The following is a 19,110-nucleotide window of genomic DNA, read 5'->3' on the forward strand; positions in this document are numbered from 1 at the left end:
ACAAGGAGGCAGAGTGGTGCCACGGGAAGGTCACCAACGTTCACAAGAAGCTACACTGAAGGGACTCACCTGCTTATGAACTCGGGGCCCTGAGCAAATCATTCTCTGAATTTCAATTTTTTCTTCTAGAACACAGCAGGCAGGGAGGGTGAGGGGGTGGGGAGAGCCCCGTAGGATAATTTGAAGTTTACAAAGAATGCACGTAAAGCATCTAGCACAGTACAGAATGTGTGTGTTCTGTCTCTTAAGCTTTATTTCGCATTCTCTCTTACACTCTGCAGGAACCCTACCAGTCCACCCCTTACTCAGCCATTTTACTGGAGACAAATTACTTTACCACTTCGAACTTCAGTGTTCACATCTGTAAAACTCGTAATGCCCTCCTTGCAGAGTGATCATGAACACTGAAGTCACTAGACAGAAAGCATCATCACGGTGGCTGTCCTATTACAGGTGTTCAACATAGAGGAGGTCATTATTAAAATTATTATCATAGGAGAAAATAGCAAATAAAAAACAACAGGTAGCTAGTGTCCATTACATTTCTTTCAATACAAATAAAATTTTACCAAATAACATATGTTGCACAGGCCACTCTGGCTCATCCTCTATTACTAACCTGAAAATGGGGGCTAGATACACATTTGGCAATTTGTTTAAACAAAGGTTCTTGGATTTTAACAAACTGGGAGGGTTCGATCACATCCAATATTTCTTCCAGCTCCCCAAGGAACATGACCTGTAAGTACATACAAAACGCAAAACCTCAGGTACTTCGTTAAAAAATCCAAATGAATGATGAGGAGTCATGAGAGTTTGTAATGTTTTAAGAAAAATTTACACATAAAACCAAACAGGAAAAAATTAGGCATTGTCTTACGTTAGATGTTCACTTCATAAAGAATTCACCAGAGGGTACTTATGAAAAGCAAAGTCCCTATAGCTTTGAAAATATGATTCCATTTACTTTGGAAAAATTCCTCTATGTGCTACATCTAACCCAGAAAGGGGGGGGAGGGGGAGGGGGCACTTACATGTGGCGGCAGGGCCCTTGGGAAACAGCAATGTCCCTGGGGCTCTCCCCTCTTTTGCTCTCACCTAGCTAGCATCTGCCTCCCTACTCTTATTTTTCAAACAGTGGGAAAAGCGGTCCTCCTGCATGATGAACAAAGGTCCACAGTGGCGCATGCAGGTATCTGCTAAGTGTTTCAGCCCCTGCTACGTGCTAGGTGCTCCCGTAGGATTCACCAGTTAACAGAGACGGAGAGACACAAATGAGCAGCTTCACCCCCATGCAGGTACCATTTTAATCCCATTAGCACGCACTGAGCCCATCTCCTCGCCTCTACACACTTACGTACAACACACACGTAAGCGCGCACAACTGCCCACCATAAAGCACAATGAGTCTCAGCCTCGGCACTATGTGTCTCAAGAAACTGAGCTTTTAGATCACAAAATGGAGCCAAATCAATAGCACAGTCGACTGTTTTAAATACAACGGAAAACTTACAGAGAAATAAAAAAGAGTTACCCATTTAGGCACGGAAAAATAATTACCTTAAAAAAAATTTAACTATGCAATTAAAATACGACATACGACAACGTTTTCAAATCTTCAGGTGCATCTGGACAGCAATGTACAGTTTAATTTTGTCTAACAGGTATTAAAAAGTCAGATGACTTCTTGAAATTGTATAAAGTAGGGTTTTGGAGAATTGAAACTGATTTGAAAAGGAGGGTATTTCTGTTAAAAGTAATACAAAGTAGGCAGCTGACTCTTGCCATTTGTCAAGACACATAGAGGAGTTCTCCCCCAAGTCTCCCAAAATGTCAAGCTAACAGATGACCTTTCCTGCTGGGCCATTTTCCACATGGTTTCTATAGAAGAGTGAGTGCAGGTCTGGCACCCAGCGAGGCTCACAGCTAAGCTAAGAGACTTCCTCCCCTACAACCTCCTCACAGGGCACATGGCTGGTTAGGTCTTAGCAAAAGTACAAACGACTGAAGGTCAGCGATTTCCAGGGCCACTTCTGAAGAGCTGGAACTAGAGGTCTGTAACATAGTTTACAATTGTAGACAGTAAGATCCCACCTATACTCTATTTTAAAATGGGGAGTACTTGGGCTGGTGGCTTTAGCACCTATCTACAGCAACACCAAAACCTCCACACCATGAGGGTGGCCACTGGAAAGGTGACTTCGATAAAGCTAGACAGTGGGGCACGTGACCGGAGCCTGCCTTGGGCTTCCCTGGGACTGAGCAGAGCGTGACAAAAGTTCAGGGTTCAGGAATCAGGGTGGCGGATTCTGACCCACTCCCTTCCACTTAGCATCCACTCAGGCAGGCTACTTCAGCTCTCCATGCTTCCATTTTAAAACTAGTAACATATGAATATTTACAGACCTGCCTGACAGAGATAAAATGAAGATTAGACGAGATCATGGATTTTTACACATACTTATCGGCTCAGAGCCTGACACTCTACAAAGTATTTAGTGAGTTATTAACACGCTGACATTAAGCACTTACCTCTTTTTGACTACATGTTTTAGGCCAAAATTTCATTAACCCCCTAATAACCTAAAATGAAAAGGAGAAAAACAATGGTACTTAATTGTCTACATAGACTCTATGAAAAATAGTCATTTTGAAATCTTTTGAAATTATGGAAAAAATACTTACTGGTTCTGTGAGTGAAGGATCTTTCTCCAGAAACTGTACTATGCAATATGCCAGCTGGAGAAACAGAAAAATGAAAGACAAAATTGGAAATGCTATATACTCAAAAGGGCTCAAAGATACATCAAAACTTCCTACAAAGTTTCTAGACTCTGGTTTTAGTAATTTCATGTTCAATTCATTCTAAAAATATAATATATATAAAATGAAATAAAAAGCTACTTTTTCAAGCCAAAAATTGACACTAATAACGCCCCAGGGGAATTTTGTTAAAAAAAAAAAAAAAGGATACTGAGACATGAAGTATCCAGCTAATGAAAAGCAGAAATATCACATTCAGTATATTCTGAAAGTATCTCATCTACATACAGTCTAAGCTACATCGCGTGGGCTTCCTTTCTCTCTGTGCCAACATCAACAGCACGGGGTTTTACTGTGGCTCCAGAAGAGTCCTACACGAAAGGCAGGCACTTACTAAACCTCTTGCTGACCGCCTAAAGTGGCCCATGCAGGCTGAAGCGGTTTCATGAAGAGATAAAAGGTTGTACCTGCCACAGTTAGAACCGGGAGAAATGTGAAGTTTTACATCTGATGGTAGCCCAGCTAGGTAAGAATTCTTTTACACGATCATGAAATGTGATTTCAAAAACCAGAGGCAAGATTTGTAAAAGGGCTCGTAAAGATTTTTGGACAAGAAATCCACCCTTGCGAAACAACATTTTGATGGTGTTCTAAATTAGAAACATATGGACTAATTTTTCCTCGAAACACAGAATTTCACATTTAAAGAGGAACACTGCTCAGAAAAATGTGTGACATTTTTATGCAAACTCAAAACATTCCCATTGGTTTGGAACACTAAAATTAAAATGCCACTACATCATTTATCTGTCCCCTAGGGACACACGTACCACGCAAGGCAGTGTTAGCATGGAAACCAGACTTGGGACAAGACAGAGGATGCTTTTTAAAGTCATAGAGGCTAAAAATAAAAAGATGTGAAAGTACTGATTGATTTGTTTACTTGGGAGTGTGTTTATTTGCCTGGAGAAAGTGAGAAGGAAATAGTGAATTAACCAAGAGAGGGGGCAGAGAGCAAGTGACAGGCTGATGCAAATGAGGATGAGATCAAATATTCCAGAACACTCAAAAACGATTACAAGTCCAGAGATCTAAATCTGGAAAACACACATATTTTATTCTATGTTCAGTATATAATTTTGTGTACTAGTCATTAAAGTTCTCTGTAAAATGAGATGGCGAAATAGATGTTCCTCCCTCTTGAAAAATACTCCCATGATTCCCTTATGCATAGAAAACATTAACACACATTTTAATTTTCCTCGGGAAGTATTTTATACTTGAACGAGTTTTTTGTTTGTTTGTTTGTTTACGTAAGGAAATATCAATATCAAAGAAACACTGAGTTTATAAACTTTTAATTTTGCTTCCAAAAGAACTTGCATAAAATTCTACCTGGGCATGGAAGAGTGATAGGCTCCTGACAGTGTGTAAAGGGATCAACACTTTCACCAGAAACTGTTTGTGTTCTGCCTTAAGAGGTAAAGCAAAGCCATTGATAATACTAGGAAAAAGAAAAAAGAAACATGAATTAGCAGCGTGATCACAACCAGCAAAACCGAGACCACCTGTTCATGGAAGGACCAGGTTAAATCGGAATCAGTTTCTGTTGGGTCCAGAACAACCTAAACCCCACCCCAGTGGCATCCAAGATTTCCCAGTTACTTCAAAGAGCACATTTAAGCAGGAAGGAAATTAAAGAAAATTTGCTGATGATCTCCTAGCATGGGCTCTCATGCTCTTAAACCGAGTAAATGATTCTGAGCAACAGAAAGCTCTTCGATCAAAGACTCTTTATTTTTCCTTCCCCCTAAAACTGCTCACTTATGACCCTTTCCGTTTGTAGACATCATTCCTGGAATTTCTTCTCAGACCAAGAATACCACAGGTATAGAGCCCAGCCTGGGGAAATCACAGAAAAAACCATGGGACTCCACCTTCTTTTTCTCCTCCTATTAGGGGGAGAAACTAAGTAATCACATTGTCCAGTTACATTAACCTCCCTTGTGTGTAGAAACCTACACAACAGCTGTCTCTTTCCAATTCATTCCACTCGTCCAGGCAGCAGCTGTTCAAGAACTACACCTGGGTACATGGCTCCTGTGAAAAAGGCAATCCTTCCAATTTATCTGAACTTGTGGTCAAAAGATATGGCAAAGGACAGGTAGCCTAGAAACTAACTAGAATAAGGTGTTTTGGAGTAACTGGCCTGGCTGCAATCAGATGTACTGTCTCTGTAGCAATGAACAAACTGTCAGCTCTTTCAGTCATTCTGGTAGAATTAGGAATGCCTAATTGTGGAACAAGGGGGAACAAGAAATCACGTCTTGTAGGGTCAGCTGGGAAATAGGCTAAGGCACAAATTAGAGTACCCGATGTACATACAGCAAGAGATCTAGGTCAGAGTTGCCCTGTGCCACTTGAATCTAATTTGCAAAATGTTATTCACCTGAGATTAGCAATTAGCTAAAAATGTGCTTACCTTCCTAATATTTCCAGCAGTTCGGCTACACCATTGAAGTGTTCTGTTTCATAAACAAACCTTTTTTAAAAAGGAAAGAAAGAATAAAGTCAGTACATGATGTTCAAATATTTGATGTTTACTTAACACTTCTATGAAACCACCAATTTTACTCGTCCTCCCCCCCACCCTTCACTTACCTTAGAAAAATATTGTTAATCTGTTTTCGGATAAATGCTCTAAGACCAAGAAATTTGCCATAAATTCTGTGTAAGACTGTTTTTAAGTAGTCCCGTTCCCGAGGGTCTTCGCTGTCAAATAGCTCCAAAAGCTGTTGTAAATGAAAGACAGAGTAGAAGTCAGAAGTGGTTTCAGGAAAGGATTTAGGAGTTCTGCTACTCATGATTTAAAATCCCTCCCTCCTTTCCTTCCTCAAAAGTTTATTATGGGCCAGGCACAGTGCTAGTCTTTGAAAATACAAAGATAAATCAGTCAGACAAGGGGCTTACATTCTAATGAAGAGATAAACACAATAATAATCATCGTAACAACAGTAAGAGGTAACACACATACTCCACTTAGCACGATTATCATGCAACTTTCTAAGCAATCTACTTATGTTAATCCTTCCTATAAAGTAGTGTTATCCCCATTTTACAGATGAGGAAATTGGGGCTCAGAGATCATTGGGCAACTTGCCCCCGGTCTCACACTAATAAATGGCAAAGCTGGGGTTTGAAACCAAACAACTGACGCCCTAGAGTCTGTGATTTCAGCTGCCGCACTCCTATAACAAACTACCTACTGAGCTCATGTTCCAAATATACAGTTAGGATAAGCCTTCAGCTCTACCCGAGCATGCAGGTAAATGAATCAACCTAAACCAAAGCCAACATCTAAAAGTCCCCAGTGATCCTGGCAGTGTTTTTTTTGTAGAGCTTCGTTCTTGTTACACAGGTGTACTCACTTTGTAAACACTCACTGAGGTGAACATTTATGATTTCTGTATGTTTATTATACATGGATGACATTCTTTGAACTTCCACTCACTTGTATTGACTTCCACTCAGTCAATAACTGAATCCTGATAAGATATCAACATATGTCAACAACAAAGCCTGTACATGAACGTTCACAGCGGCATGATTCACAATAGCGCAAAGTGGAAACAACCCTAATGGCCATCAACTAATGCACGGATGAGCAAAATGTGCTACAATGGACTATCATTCAGCCCACAAAAAGGAATGAAGTACTGATACCACACGGAGGAGCCTCTGAAACATCATGCTAAGTGAAAGAAGCCAAACACACAGGCCACATACTGTAGAGCAGGCAAATCCGCAGAGACAGAAAGCAGAATGAAGAAGGTCCGCTAAGGAGTATGGCGTTTCTTTGCGGGATGCTAAAACACGTTCTGTGATTATATAGCAGTCATGGATACACAACTTGGTGAATATACTAAACAACACTAAGTTGGAAACTTTTTTAAAAGGGTGGATTTTATGGTATGTGAATTATATTTCAATAAAGCTTTTCTTTTTTTTTTTTTTAAATGACAGTGGGCAGGTTCCTCCAGCTGAAGAACAAACTTGAAGACTGGTTTGAATTTTACAGAGTTCCTCATACATTCATTAGCATCACAATAAAACAAGACTCACAGTTTATACTAAAGTTGACTTTACAGCAAAACATCTCAAGAGCATACTGACAGTATACAAATGAACACAGACTACACTAATTACCAAAAAAGCTATCAAGACACACGTAAGCATGATTTCAGGTGATTAAGACATGAGGCTGACAGCAGAAGAATAACTCAGTGGGCAGTAATCAAATAAATTATCTGCTTTTGCTTGGTGCTTTTCGTTGAACAAAGACACAATTACAGACAAAGAATGGCCCTTCAAATAACGGCAGGAAGTACAAACTGAAGGAGAATCTTCAAAATTGGGCAGGGACAGAAATGCAATTTTTGGCTACACAATGTCATCCATCGATCTATCCGTCCACCTGTCTGTCCATTCAAAAATCAAGTACCTCAAATAAATATGTCTGCCTATTCAGAGCCAGCCACTGGGCAAGGTGTCAGAGATACAACGGTGAGCAAGACAGACACAATCAGCTTTCACAAAGCCAAGTCTAAATGAGCGATACCGGTGAACGGGCAGCATAAGTGGTTTAGGATGCTATATGAACACACAGCAGACAAATCCACTCTACTGGGGAGAAGTGGAGTGGTAGGGAAGGTTTCTGGAGGAAGTGACATCCAGACAGATCCATGAAGAAATGAGAAGGCTGAAGTGGAGGGACAGCGTTCATGGCAGGCTCAACAGCACACACCTTCACCAGCAGCCCATCAGAATAGAAGCTGTTAAGACAACTGCCGTCTCTCTGCCCCGTCAGCCATGCAGTCCATCAACCAATCAATCAATGTCCGCACATGCCAAGAACTGTCCTTGTTACTGTGCACACACACACTAGTGAAAAACTTGGGAGCCCACAGGGAAAGCAATGAGCAAGTCGACTAAACACTTCCACAGGGAACACTCTAAGAAGGAAAGGTATGTGGCCCCATAAGCGAAAAGGTCCCAGGGGCCCAGTATCTCTTATCTACCACACACACAAAATGACATAAGATCTCTAACCTACTCATCCTACTCCTTGTTAATGGAAATAATTAACCTTTTAAGTTCTACTTTTTAATCTGGTTTCTATTTTTAGGTGTTATAAAAGGGTTTAGTGGGTAATTTGCAACCAACATAAGAGAAGGTTTGAGGGGTGTACTGTTAGCAAAACTTGAATCAACTATGCTTATGTACTATTAATCTTTAGAGTTTAATGAAAATATAATTAAGCAAAAATTATTTAACTTGTGTTTTCATTAGGCACTCAAAAAAACATGCATCACCAGGCATCTAACTTAAGTCATTTACAAAGCCACAAATAGTATCATCATATATGATGTCCTATGAGAAAGAAAGATAAATTACATTATATAAATTACTTTTTTGCAGAACTATAGAACACATTTTTGGTGAGTTCATGATATAAAAGACAAAAGAAAAAGTATAACAACACACAGGTCGAGAAAAGGAGGAGAGGGATGAGCTCTGCTTTCCAAAACAAAATGACACACTTGTGCTTAGTCATATAGACACGGCCCACAAAAAAGCAATGAGAAATCTCATCCAGCATCTGCAAATGCCTAGTGAACTGCACTCCCTACAATATAGCAGGCAACTTGTTGTCAGAGAAAAGCTGGAGAGTTTCCAAGGTGACTACAGAGCAAAGATAGACCTGTCAACATGCTGACTCCTAGTTTACAAAGCCAGCTTTCCTGAAGCTCACAAACAGGGATGAACTGGGGAGTGATTTAGCCAAAGAACCCTCCTTTGAACCTAATCATAAATCTCCAGGGACATGAAAAGGGCAAAATGCAAAAGGCAGTTAGGGTCTCCCAATCAGACATGGGAGACTGAAACTCTCTCCTGAGTCCCCCCTGAGATTAGAATAAAAGAATAAAAACGGAAGAAACCCACGGGGCAAAGAGGAATGGAGAGCAGATGAGACAAATTTACACATTTTTCAAAGATGGAAAGTGGATGGCAAGGGGTAACTATCTTAGGTTTCCTCTTTCTCCACTCTGCTAAGTGTTTTTCCATCCTGCCAGCAAGGAAGGGAGCCAACAAGAAGCAAGCCAGTTCACACTAGAGAACCCTTAAAAGGCTTAAGAACTGAAGACACCAGATATATTTGATGGCAAGGGTGTGGAGAGCTAAAAACAGGAGGGCTGGTTGAAAGTTTGTCGAAAGAGTAACAAGACCTCCCAGATCGTGTCCCAAGCAGTGGACTAAAGATTTACAATCAAAATCTGGAGAGAATAAGCACCCAAGTCTCTCATCTTCAAGACACTGTACACAGCTAAGTGAAAAATTAAAAAAAAAAGGGGGGGGGATTAAATAACAGTCAGCATGCTGAAGAATGAGACTTCTGCCGGTCCCTTTGCCTAAGCCCTCAAAATCCTGGATGAGGTAGGAGATAGGAAGGTCCCTTTTGAGGGACCTCAGCCTCAGCCTCTTGACAGCCTCAAGAGGAAACACCTGTTGATACAGATATTTGAGGGTTTGTCATTGAAAGAGCAAGGTCTCTGCCCAATGTGCTAAGTGTCTCCCATTTGTGTGCATGCATGCACACACGCATGCTCACACACACACACGCACTCTAAGAAGGCTCTTCGATGGTTCTAAGAAGCCTCTCTGATGACTAACATGTAACTATGAAGCCAAGGATCACCAGCATTCTAACACAAAAGAGACCAAAACAATCATAAAGACATCAGAGGAAAAAGCCACAATGCAAGCACAGAAACAAACCAAAAAAACAAAAACAAAAAAACCCTGCAAAAAAGAACTTATCCCCAGAAATAAACAAACCTATTGGATCCCTGAAACAAAACAGAGCAACTACAGATGGATATTCAGAAAATAAAAAGAACTTCAGGAAATTCAAGATGTAACAGAAATAAAACTTTCAGAAGAACTGGAACATTACAATGAGCAAATCTATCCTGAAAGTATAGAAGAAGATAGTATATAGAAGAAAGAAGGTAACTAGAGGATCCATCTGGAAGGTCCAACACATTCCAAACAGGCACAGAGAACAGACACACAGACACAAAAACAAAACACATGAAATTATCTAAGAAAGAATTCAATGCAATTTTCCAGAAAAAGGGGACATGAGTTTCGATAGAGCTAAGGGCCAGTATGCTCTCTGCACAATTAATAAACAAAGACCTACAGCAAAGCACATCAGTTTGAATTATGTGGACACTGGGGACAAAGAAAAGATCTCAAAAGCGGAGAGAGAAAATAGGTCACTATAAAGGATAAGGAGTCCCAGTTGGCGCAGGCCTTCTCAATACCAATACTGGAAGTAGAAGACAATCTAGAACTCCCTAAAACATCTGAGAGAATATGAGTTCTAACCCATAAAGCTATCCCTAGCCAAAATGTCAATCAAGTGTGTGGGTAGAATAAAGACATGTTCAGAGAAGCAGGTCTTGAAAACTTACAACCCATTCATACCTTCTTAGGAAGCATCTAGAAGATGTATTCTGCCAAAATCAAAGAGAGGGAGATAAGCAAGCAAAGAGTGCAGAAGCAGAGTGCAGAAGAGTGGCAAAGGGAAACCCCAGGATAACTACGGTGGACACAGCCTAGAGGAAGCCACCAGTGCCAACCAGAGCAAGATGCCCAGAGCTCCAGCTCTGGGAAGGAGACCTTCAGAGAAAACAATGGAACTACAGACTAGCCAATGTGTGGGCCAGACTGAGAAAAGCTGTACATTGCACTCAGAGAAGAACGGAGGGATGAACTAGTAACCAATACCCAGAAAACCAAGCATGTGAAAAATATGGCAACTATTAATTCCAGGGGGTTAAAAAAAATAAAAATAAAATAAAGCTCTACAGGAGAAGAAACGCAATTATAGCATAACATGTGCCTTGGCTGAGAACAACACGTACACTAATGCAAACACTACAATTTCATTAAATTTTGTGACACATCTACATTGTTGAGATATAAAGGAAGAGATAGAGAGGGAGACATATAAAGATATACAGTATGAAAAATTTAAAAAATCAAGGAACAGCACCATTAAGAATGCAATTTAGAGAAATGGAAATCATACAAGGAAATACATGTAAGGAAACTGCTAGAAGACTTGAACGTGGTTACCTCTAGGGATTGAGACTCTGGGTTGGGGAAGGATGAGTTAGAAGAGTGTTATTTTTCTTTATAAATCATATAAATACATTTGAATTACTTAATAGGCATTACTTTGTTAATTAAAACTATTTTTCAAAATTAAGGGCAAAAGGTTTGAAACAAAACGTCCAACTGCCCTCTACTAGGATAAAGAAGCAACTACCCTGCCCTCCATTCCATGTAAAGAAATATTAAATGTAAAGAATATCAGAAATGCTCAAGTGAACAATCAATGAAATTGGTATTCTAAATGTTTTCATCCAAATTACAATCAGGTCTCCAAATTTCTGGCTTTGCTTTTAACTTTAGCTATTCTACAACCTGAAAAATGATATCTCCTGAACACCTTTACCGTGACCAGGTAATGCACGCGGAGAAAACAGCCCAGAACCAAGCAACGAGAGCCAACAGCAGCCTGACTCCAATGAATGAGAACAACTCAAGAGGACCAACGTATGAAATGAGCTCATCTGGGGGCACCACTGAAAGCACGGTGGGGACAAGGGGTGGAAAGGCTGCACGCTGTAAGCGTCTAGCAATTCTGACTTCAAGACTCTGATGGAAACTCAGTATAAAGATTTCAAAGGTGGAAGCCACACAAACACGAACAGCTCTGCCAAGTCATATGCTTTTATTTTCTTCCTCATTTCTATTCTTCCCACATACTAGAGAAGTCCATTGTTTTCTCCCTCAACAAAACCTTGCAATTTAAAATCTTAAGACAATCAATTTGGTCAGCATTTCAAGAAAGAGCTGTTACTCTACATAATGATGCAGGCAGGGACTAGCCACATAATTTGTGGAGCCCAATGCAAAATGAGAATGTGGGGCTCCTTGTTCAAAAACTAGTAGGAATTTCTGGGGCGCCTGGGTGGCTCAGTGGGCTAAGCAACCGACTTCGGTTCAGGTCATGATCTCGCGTCTCGTGAGTTCGAGCCCAGTGTCGGGGCACTGTGCTGACAGTTCAGAGCCAGGAGCCTTCTTCAGATTCTCTCTACCCCTCCCTGCTCACGCTGTCTCTCGCTGTCTCTCTGTCTCGGTCTCTCTCTCTCTCTCAAAAATAGAAATTAAACATTAAAAAAAATTAAAAACCATTAAGAATTTCAAGACCACAGGGGCGCGTGGGTGGCGCAGTCGGTTAAGCGTCCGACTTCAGCCAGGTCACGATCTCGCGGTCCGTGAGTTCAAGCCCTGCGTCGGGCTCTGGGCTGATGGCTCGGAGCCTGGAGCCTGTTTCCGATTCTGTGTCTCCCTCTCTCTCTGCCCCTCCCCCGTTCATGCTCTGTCTCTCTCTGTCCCAAAAATAAATAAAAAACGTTGAAAAAAAAAAATTTAAAAAAAGAATTTCAAGACCACAATGGCAAAGCATTAAACCAAGAGCAGGGCCCTTCTCAGCCTGGGGCCCGTGTCATCGCCCAAGCTGCGCAACCAGAAAGCTGGCTCTGAATGCAGGAGTCCGGGCAGGAAAGCCCTTTCCCAAGGTTCTTAAGTTACAGGTTGCACTGGAGGGGATGAGGTGAAGAGGTAGTTTACCGTTCATTGGTAATGGCTACCCGATAAAATTCCTGATAGAAATAAATTCTCTAAAGCTTTATAAGCTACAGCCTCTGAGAGAGAATGTAAACATTTTGGCATATTCAAGGAACTTGTTTGGAAAATAGCTCTTTGTATCAGAGCTGACGTTCAAGGCCTCATGAAATTTATTTCAGTTTAAAACTTAAAAGTTTTTAACAGGTTGCTGTGTGTCATGTCCAATTTGTCTTGAGTTTTTAAAACACAATAACGAAACGTCACTTTTAAGGACAGGGTAAATTATTTGCATAATTTGCATGGTAATTATCGCACCTTTCAGCTTAAATATAACTGCAAATGTGAAATACAAATTACTAAGTCGCAATCTCCAGCGGTACATATGTTTACGGGGACACTTGAACAGTATGTCTCTTAGCAACCACTGACTGCTTTTCAGATTTGCAGAGTGGTTGAAAGCAGTCTTTAGAAATATGCTACTAAACTCTTGCCATGATAATACACCCAACGAAATAATTCAAGGTTTGGCAACTCATTTTTTGATCGGGTGGGGGAAGGAGAGATCATAAAGAAACCACTTTCCCAACTGTCCTAACACAGATGAAAATTATCTTTATTGTGAATAGACACGTGTGTTCCATAAGCCAAAGTCAGCCTGCACACCTGTAGCTATACAAGGCAGTTGCTAAGTCTAAAATCAACATGACCATAGACACAAGTGTACTATGCAATCAAGTGACTCTCTAGATAAATCTGACAGCTTTCTTTTATAAAGACTTAGATTAAGTATATAAGAAACGCTAAAGGTTACGTAAATCTAGATTTAATAAAAATTACAGTGAAATTTAAGCAAGCCACTCAGTCGTACCATTCTTAAATAAAAAACAGCAAACCCTTCAAAGGTACAAGTTACAGACAGTTCTGTCTGGCCCGTACAAAAATCTGGATTTCCGGGTTCTCTTGACCTCTTGAGGCCACTGCTGTCTCCATCGCTCCTTCCTGTCACACTCAGACTACTTCATTCCATACCACTTGTCTGGCCTCAATAAATATTCGGATGTCCTATCTTTGCTTCTCACCTATTTTTTTTTTAAGTTTATATATTTGTTTTGAGAGAGAGAGAGAGAGAGAGAGAGCATGAGGAGGAGAAGGGAAGAGACAGACCAGAGAGAGAGAGAGAGACAGAGAGAGAGAGAGAGACAGAGAGAGAGAGAGAGACAGAGAGAGAGACAGAGAGAGAGACAGAGAGAGAGAGAGAGAGAGAGAGAGAGAGAGAGAGAGAGAATCTCAAGCAAGCTCCACGCTATCAGCACAGAACCCAATGTGGGGCTTGATCTCATACACCATGAGATCACGACCTGAGCCGAAATCAAGAGTCAGATGCCTAACCGACTGAGCCACCCAGGCACCTCTGCTTCTTCTCACCTATTAAAAGTCTATGCTCCTGGCACTAATACACATTCACTTCTAACACTGGAAGAAATCAGTTGGTGAAATGAATCCAAGGACAGGAGAGACCACATTTAACACCTGAAAAAAATCTCAATAGCCAGAGTCCAAAGGGTTGTTTTTTTGTTTTGTTTTGTTTTTTGGCTTTTATAAAGGTAAAAGTCGAATTTCAAAAAAAAAATCATAACATGGGGGTTAAGATGTTGACAGACAAATACCATGTGACTTCACAGACTGAGGCTATTCTAGAAAATATGATGAAAGAAGATTCTTAGTGTTGTCAGGAACTGTTCTAAGTGCCTATGCATGTATTCACTTAATCTCCACAACAACCTCTCAACAAAACTACGATTATGCTGTGGATATTTTGCATCTACTTTCCAGATGAGGAAACGGAGGCAACACAGTTATATAACTTGCCCAAGGTCATGCACTAAAAAATGGCAGAGCCTGAATTCAAACCAGTCTATCCACTTCACCTCTAATCTATACTGCTTCCTGATGAGGAAGAAAAATGAGTAGTGTTGAGAAAGGTTCTTGGGGCAACCCTGGAAGTTTTCCACTGAGCGTCAGATTTTAAAAGGACACATACAAGTGATGAAAACAAATGTTAAGTATAAATGAATGGTGTACTCTTACAAAAACAGTCTTACGAAGGCTAATGCACAGAGTCAGCTGAGGTTGATGAAAAATGCAACGCAACAAAGTGAGACTTAGTAAATAACTTATTTATAATTTTATTAAATAAAATTTAAAAATTACTAACGTAATTATAATCACCGCTGATAACACACATGTTCATTTTTTAAATGTAAAAAATAGAGAAATACAAAAAATCAGAAAGTAACGTTCTTCACACTTAATCACATTCTACCAGACAATTAATAAGTTTGCCTTCCAAAACTTTTAGTGCATATACAAATAATCCTTTTCCCTAAAATACGAGACTCAAATTCAAAAACATCATACTGTTCCATAATATGCATGTTTCACTTCAAAACAGATCGTGTGTAGCTCTATCTCATTCTTTCTACAAAATGATGAATATCCCATTATATGAATGTCCACAGTCTATTCAACCAACACCCTACTGAGGAACATTTAAACTGTTTCCAATTTATATTAACAATGATGCATTCCCCATGCTTGTACATATATCTTTGTGTACACACCTGACTATTTCTCATGGAATTGCTCAGTGGATAAAATTTAAGCCAACAGAATCCTCCCAGCTTTCCTCTCCGGAGGATTTTACCAATGCACTGGTACATTATTTATGGTTTATGTTTTCCACTCAAGCCTCTGCTAAGTTCCAGTCTCCTGTACCCATGCCACACTGTTTTAATTCACGTGCCTTTATAGTTTTAATATAGTACATTCATGGTTATGAATAAATATCTAATAGGCAAAGGATCTTTAGTTTTCTATTTCAAAAATTTATTTCATGAACTTTGAAATTTTCAAATAAAATTTTTTTTTATTCTTTATTTATTTCTGAGAGACAGCAAGACAGAGTGCGAGTGGGGGAGGAACAGAGAGAGAGGGAGACACAGAATCCGAAGCGGGATCCAGGCTCTGGGCTGTGTCAGCGCAGAGCCCGATGCGGGGCCTGAACTCACAAACCGCAAGATCATGACCTGAGCCAAAGTCAGACACTTAACTGACTGAGCCACCCAGGCACCCCTGAAATTGTAATTAGAATTGCACTAAATGTATAAATTAACTTGGAGATTCTATGGATATCCTTATGATGGCAAGTTTCCCATCTAGGAATATGTCATTTGTTCAAGGCTTCTTTGCAAAAATTTCTTATAAGTTTTACATAAACTTTAAAAAAAAATGTTTATTTATTTTGAACAAGAGTGAGCATGCACACACACTTGTGAACAAGTGGGGGAGGGGGAGGGGAGGAGAGAGAGACAGAGAGAGCGAGAGGGAGGGAGGGAGGGAGAGAGAATCCCAAACAGGCTCCTTGCAATCAGTGCAGAGCCCAACACGGAGCTTGATCTTGCGAACTGTGAGATCACGATCTGAACTGAAATTAAGAGTTGGATACTTAACCAACTGAGCCCCCCAGGCACTGCTCACATAAACTTTTAAATTTAATTTCGAAAGGTGGAGATTTTATTTATTTATTTATTTATTTATTTATTTATTTATTTATTTATTTATTTAAAGTAGGCTTCACACCCAGAACAGAGCCCAATGCACGGCTTGATTTCGTGAACTGTGAGATCGAAACCATAGTTGAGATCAAGAGTCAGATGCTTAACTGACCAAGCCACCCAGGTGCCCCAAAAGGTGGAGGTTTTAAAATTAATATTGGAATAAAAAAAATAAGACTACTAATGTGGGTAAACAATATAATATGAGGGGGGTATAAAAAGAGGAATTAGTATTTAATGAGCAAGACAGACTACTAATGTGGGTAAACAATATATGAGGCAGTATAAAAAGAGGAATTCGTATTTAATGAGCGACTACTATAATCCATGCATGATTATCTGCAGTTTTTACAAGTCATACCATTTTATCATCATAACAAGCCTACTTGTTATAATTTGTTGTAAGAGAGGTCCACATTATAGCCATTTAGAGAAGAAAACACTGAGGTTCAGAACAGTAAAAAAAAATCTGCCCGAGTTTTCCAGTACATGCTTACAATTGAAGGGAGGGAGCCTGTATTTGTATCCATAGTGCCAACTCAATCAAGCATATGTAACAATTGTCAGTTTGGGTATACATCCTATGTACTTAAATCTCATTTTTTCTGTTACCTCATGTTGCAAATGAGGAGACTCAAGCTCGGACAGCAAGTGTATTAACTGGCTGAAGACCACACTGTCAAGTAAGGCAGAAAAGCCCATTTTAATGCAGTTCCTTCTTACCCCACGGTGCATATTTTAGCCCAATAATCTACTACTTAGAGTACACAGGGGAGTCAGGATGCAAATACACAGCTTGCTAACTTTCTTTCCACTACCTTATGTTAAAATAGCTCAATTCTTAATTTTGCTTTTGTCTTTACTGACAGGAGAAACAAGAATCAAAATAGACTGTGAAGAATACAGCTAGCTGCTATAGAAAATAGGTTGAAATCTCATGGCTAGGATACATTATGCCTAACTCAATAAAAAAGTTTTAAGTTGAGATGACCAAAAATTCCTTCTGAGATCCTTTGAGAATCTACAGAGAATAAAATATCTGCTCCAAGAAAAGGAATGCGGTAAATGTCATCCTGATTTGCAAAAGGGAAAGGTAGGAGGGTTCCCATGTCATAAGAAAACCAGGCTTAGGTACAAAACACGCCAGGACTAGGTGGCGCCACGGGAGGCTGTGGGGAGAGAAACAAGCAGGGGGAAGAGGGGGTGTAAATAACGAATTAGCGAACTACATGGTACACAAATGAAGGAGCTGCCAGCTCCAGGATACTTGAGGCATGGCGGCGGGAGGAAAAGGAGGGTGTGTAGGGGCAGGGCGTAATCTCAGCACGATGCCTTAAGCTCCAAAAGGCCAAGCAGGTCCCAAGTCAGAAACAAACAACCCAGGAAGGGAGCTCAGGAGAATCACACTGGGGACAGAGACCCCACTCCTGCAAGGTGCTAGGATCCCAGGTAAGTCATCAGCAGACTAAGGGGTATGAAAAGAGGCAGGAGGCCAGCTTTACAGGTTAGCAACAAGAACGAACGGGTGTTCTGGAAAATGGCAGCTAATTGGCACCCAGAGCTTATCCCCAACATGACAGTTAATGCTCTGCTTAGTCATAGGATTACATTCAAGCACCACTCGGTGGTGTTATTGATTTTGCCAACACTCTGCCTGTCCCTTTCCTGACTGATTCAGGAACTGCGGTGAGCCCTCATGTGAAGGTTGAGTTCACCAACAGACCCAGCAGAGGGAAGGTAAAGGAGGCAAAGGTTGTAGAAATGAGGCAAGGGCTGAAAACAAAGCATTAGTACATGGACTTCACTATGTATACTCAGTTTCTCGTCTCTGCAAAAACTCAGGAGACAGATGATCAATCACATGGTTTGTTAAGTACTGAGGGTATCATTACCAATAAGGAGCAGGAGCCCCTAGAAGTTCACTAATGTCCCATGGCAGATGAATGGCATTGCTTTTTATAATAAAGTCTCATGGCCCATAAATGAGGGGGATGCTGTAAGCACACAGTCCTGGCTTTTACTCTGGCATCTGACAAAGTCTCTACACTCTCCTTATGAACAAAATTTTAAAATGAAAGAAGGATGATGACATTCTAGAGTAAATTTCTAACGGGTTTAAGGATGGAATTCAAAGACTGCTGATTAATGAATCTGTGCTAAATAAAGGGAAGTCGCTAAAGGCATGCCAAAGGCCTCTATCATCAGTGCTGGCTGTTTTAACAACTTCTTCAGTCAATGACCTGAGATGAAGCCAATAGCTACTAGCACAGTTGAGAAAGTCACAGATGTGATCGAGATGGAAGGCACGATGAATGCGGTGGATGACAGGCTCAAGATACAGAAAGACTTCAAAAGTCTGGGGAGAAATGATATTCTGCAGAAATACGTGTCAAATCCTACAGCAAATTGTACAACGAACGAGAACAAGAGAAAACATGGCTTTACATTATGCATAAAGCTAAATTAGAAATCAGTTAAAGACCACAAGTTAACACAACTTATGTTAACACAAGTTAACAGTGCCATGGAACAGCAGGAAGAGCTAATGAGACTTCTTCCCCTTTAAGAAACCTGGCGCCCGCGGAGAACCCAATTCTAAGCTGTGCTGGACTGACAAGGCTCAGGGCACTAAGTCCTGACAGAGACAGAAGCCTTCCAAAACTGACAAATGAGACAGGGTCCACAGAACTAAAGACAAAGTCTAGAACAGAGAGCATACTGACAGTGGCTCGGCTGGATCCAGAAGGCGGATGGGCACAGTTCATCCTGAGCAGGAGTTTAGAACTATGAGAAAACTTCACAAATAATCTGGATTTCTGTTTCTCTTGAGGGAAGAAAAGGAAAAAAAAAGTCTACCAATAACTGAAAGAAGAGGGGTAGCCAAAGCTCCCTTTAGTAGAACTCTGTCTACCTCCTATTATCTGACACCTGGCCACCATAGTTATTATAAATGAGCCTAGAAGCATTT

At 40.5% G+C, this 19,110-nt stretch overlaps 1 protein-coding gene across 3 annotated transcripts in view; it reads right to left on the reverse strand.

Annotated features, from left to right (window-relative positions):
* PPP2R5E (protein phosphatase 2 regulatory subunit B'epsilon) overlaps positions 1-19,110 on the reverse strand; it is a 150,698-nt gene that overhangs the window by 16,159 nt on the left and 115,429 nt on the right. For all 3 annotated transcript variants that reach the window (XM_019451597.2, XM_019451596.2, XM_019451595.2), the window contains exons 6-11: positions 5,425-5,555; positions 5,246-5,305; positions 4,159-4,267; positions 2,686-2,739; positions 2,533-2,583; positions 620-739 (exon numbers count right to left, since the gene is read on the reverse strand). In XM_019451597.2, the coding sequence (XP_019307142.1) occupies positions 620-739; positions 2,533-2,583; positions 2,686-2,739; positions 4,159-4,267; positions 5,246-5,305; positions 5,425-5,555 (525 nt within the window). The remainder of the gene's footprint in view (positions 1-619; positions 740-2,532; positions 2,584-2,685; positions 2,740-4,158; positions 4,268-5,245; positions 5,306-5,424; positions 5,556-19,110) is intronic.

The sequence above is a fragment of the Panthera pardus genome, unplaced genomic scaffold (genome assembly GCF_024362965.1).
Source record: "Panthera pardus isolate Hobbes unplaced genomic scaffold, ASM2436296v1 HiC_scaffold_24, whole genome shotgun sequence".
In the NCBI taxonomy this organism is placed as follows: domain Eukaryota; kingdom Metazoa; phylum Chordata; class Mammalia; order Carnivora; family Felidae; genus Panthera; species Panthera pardus.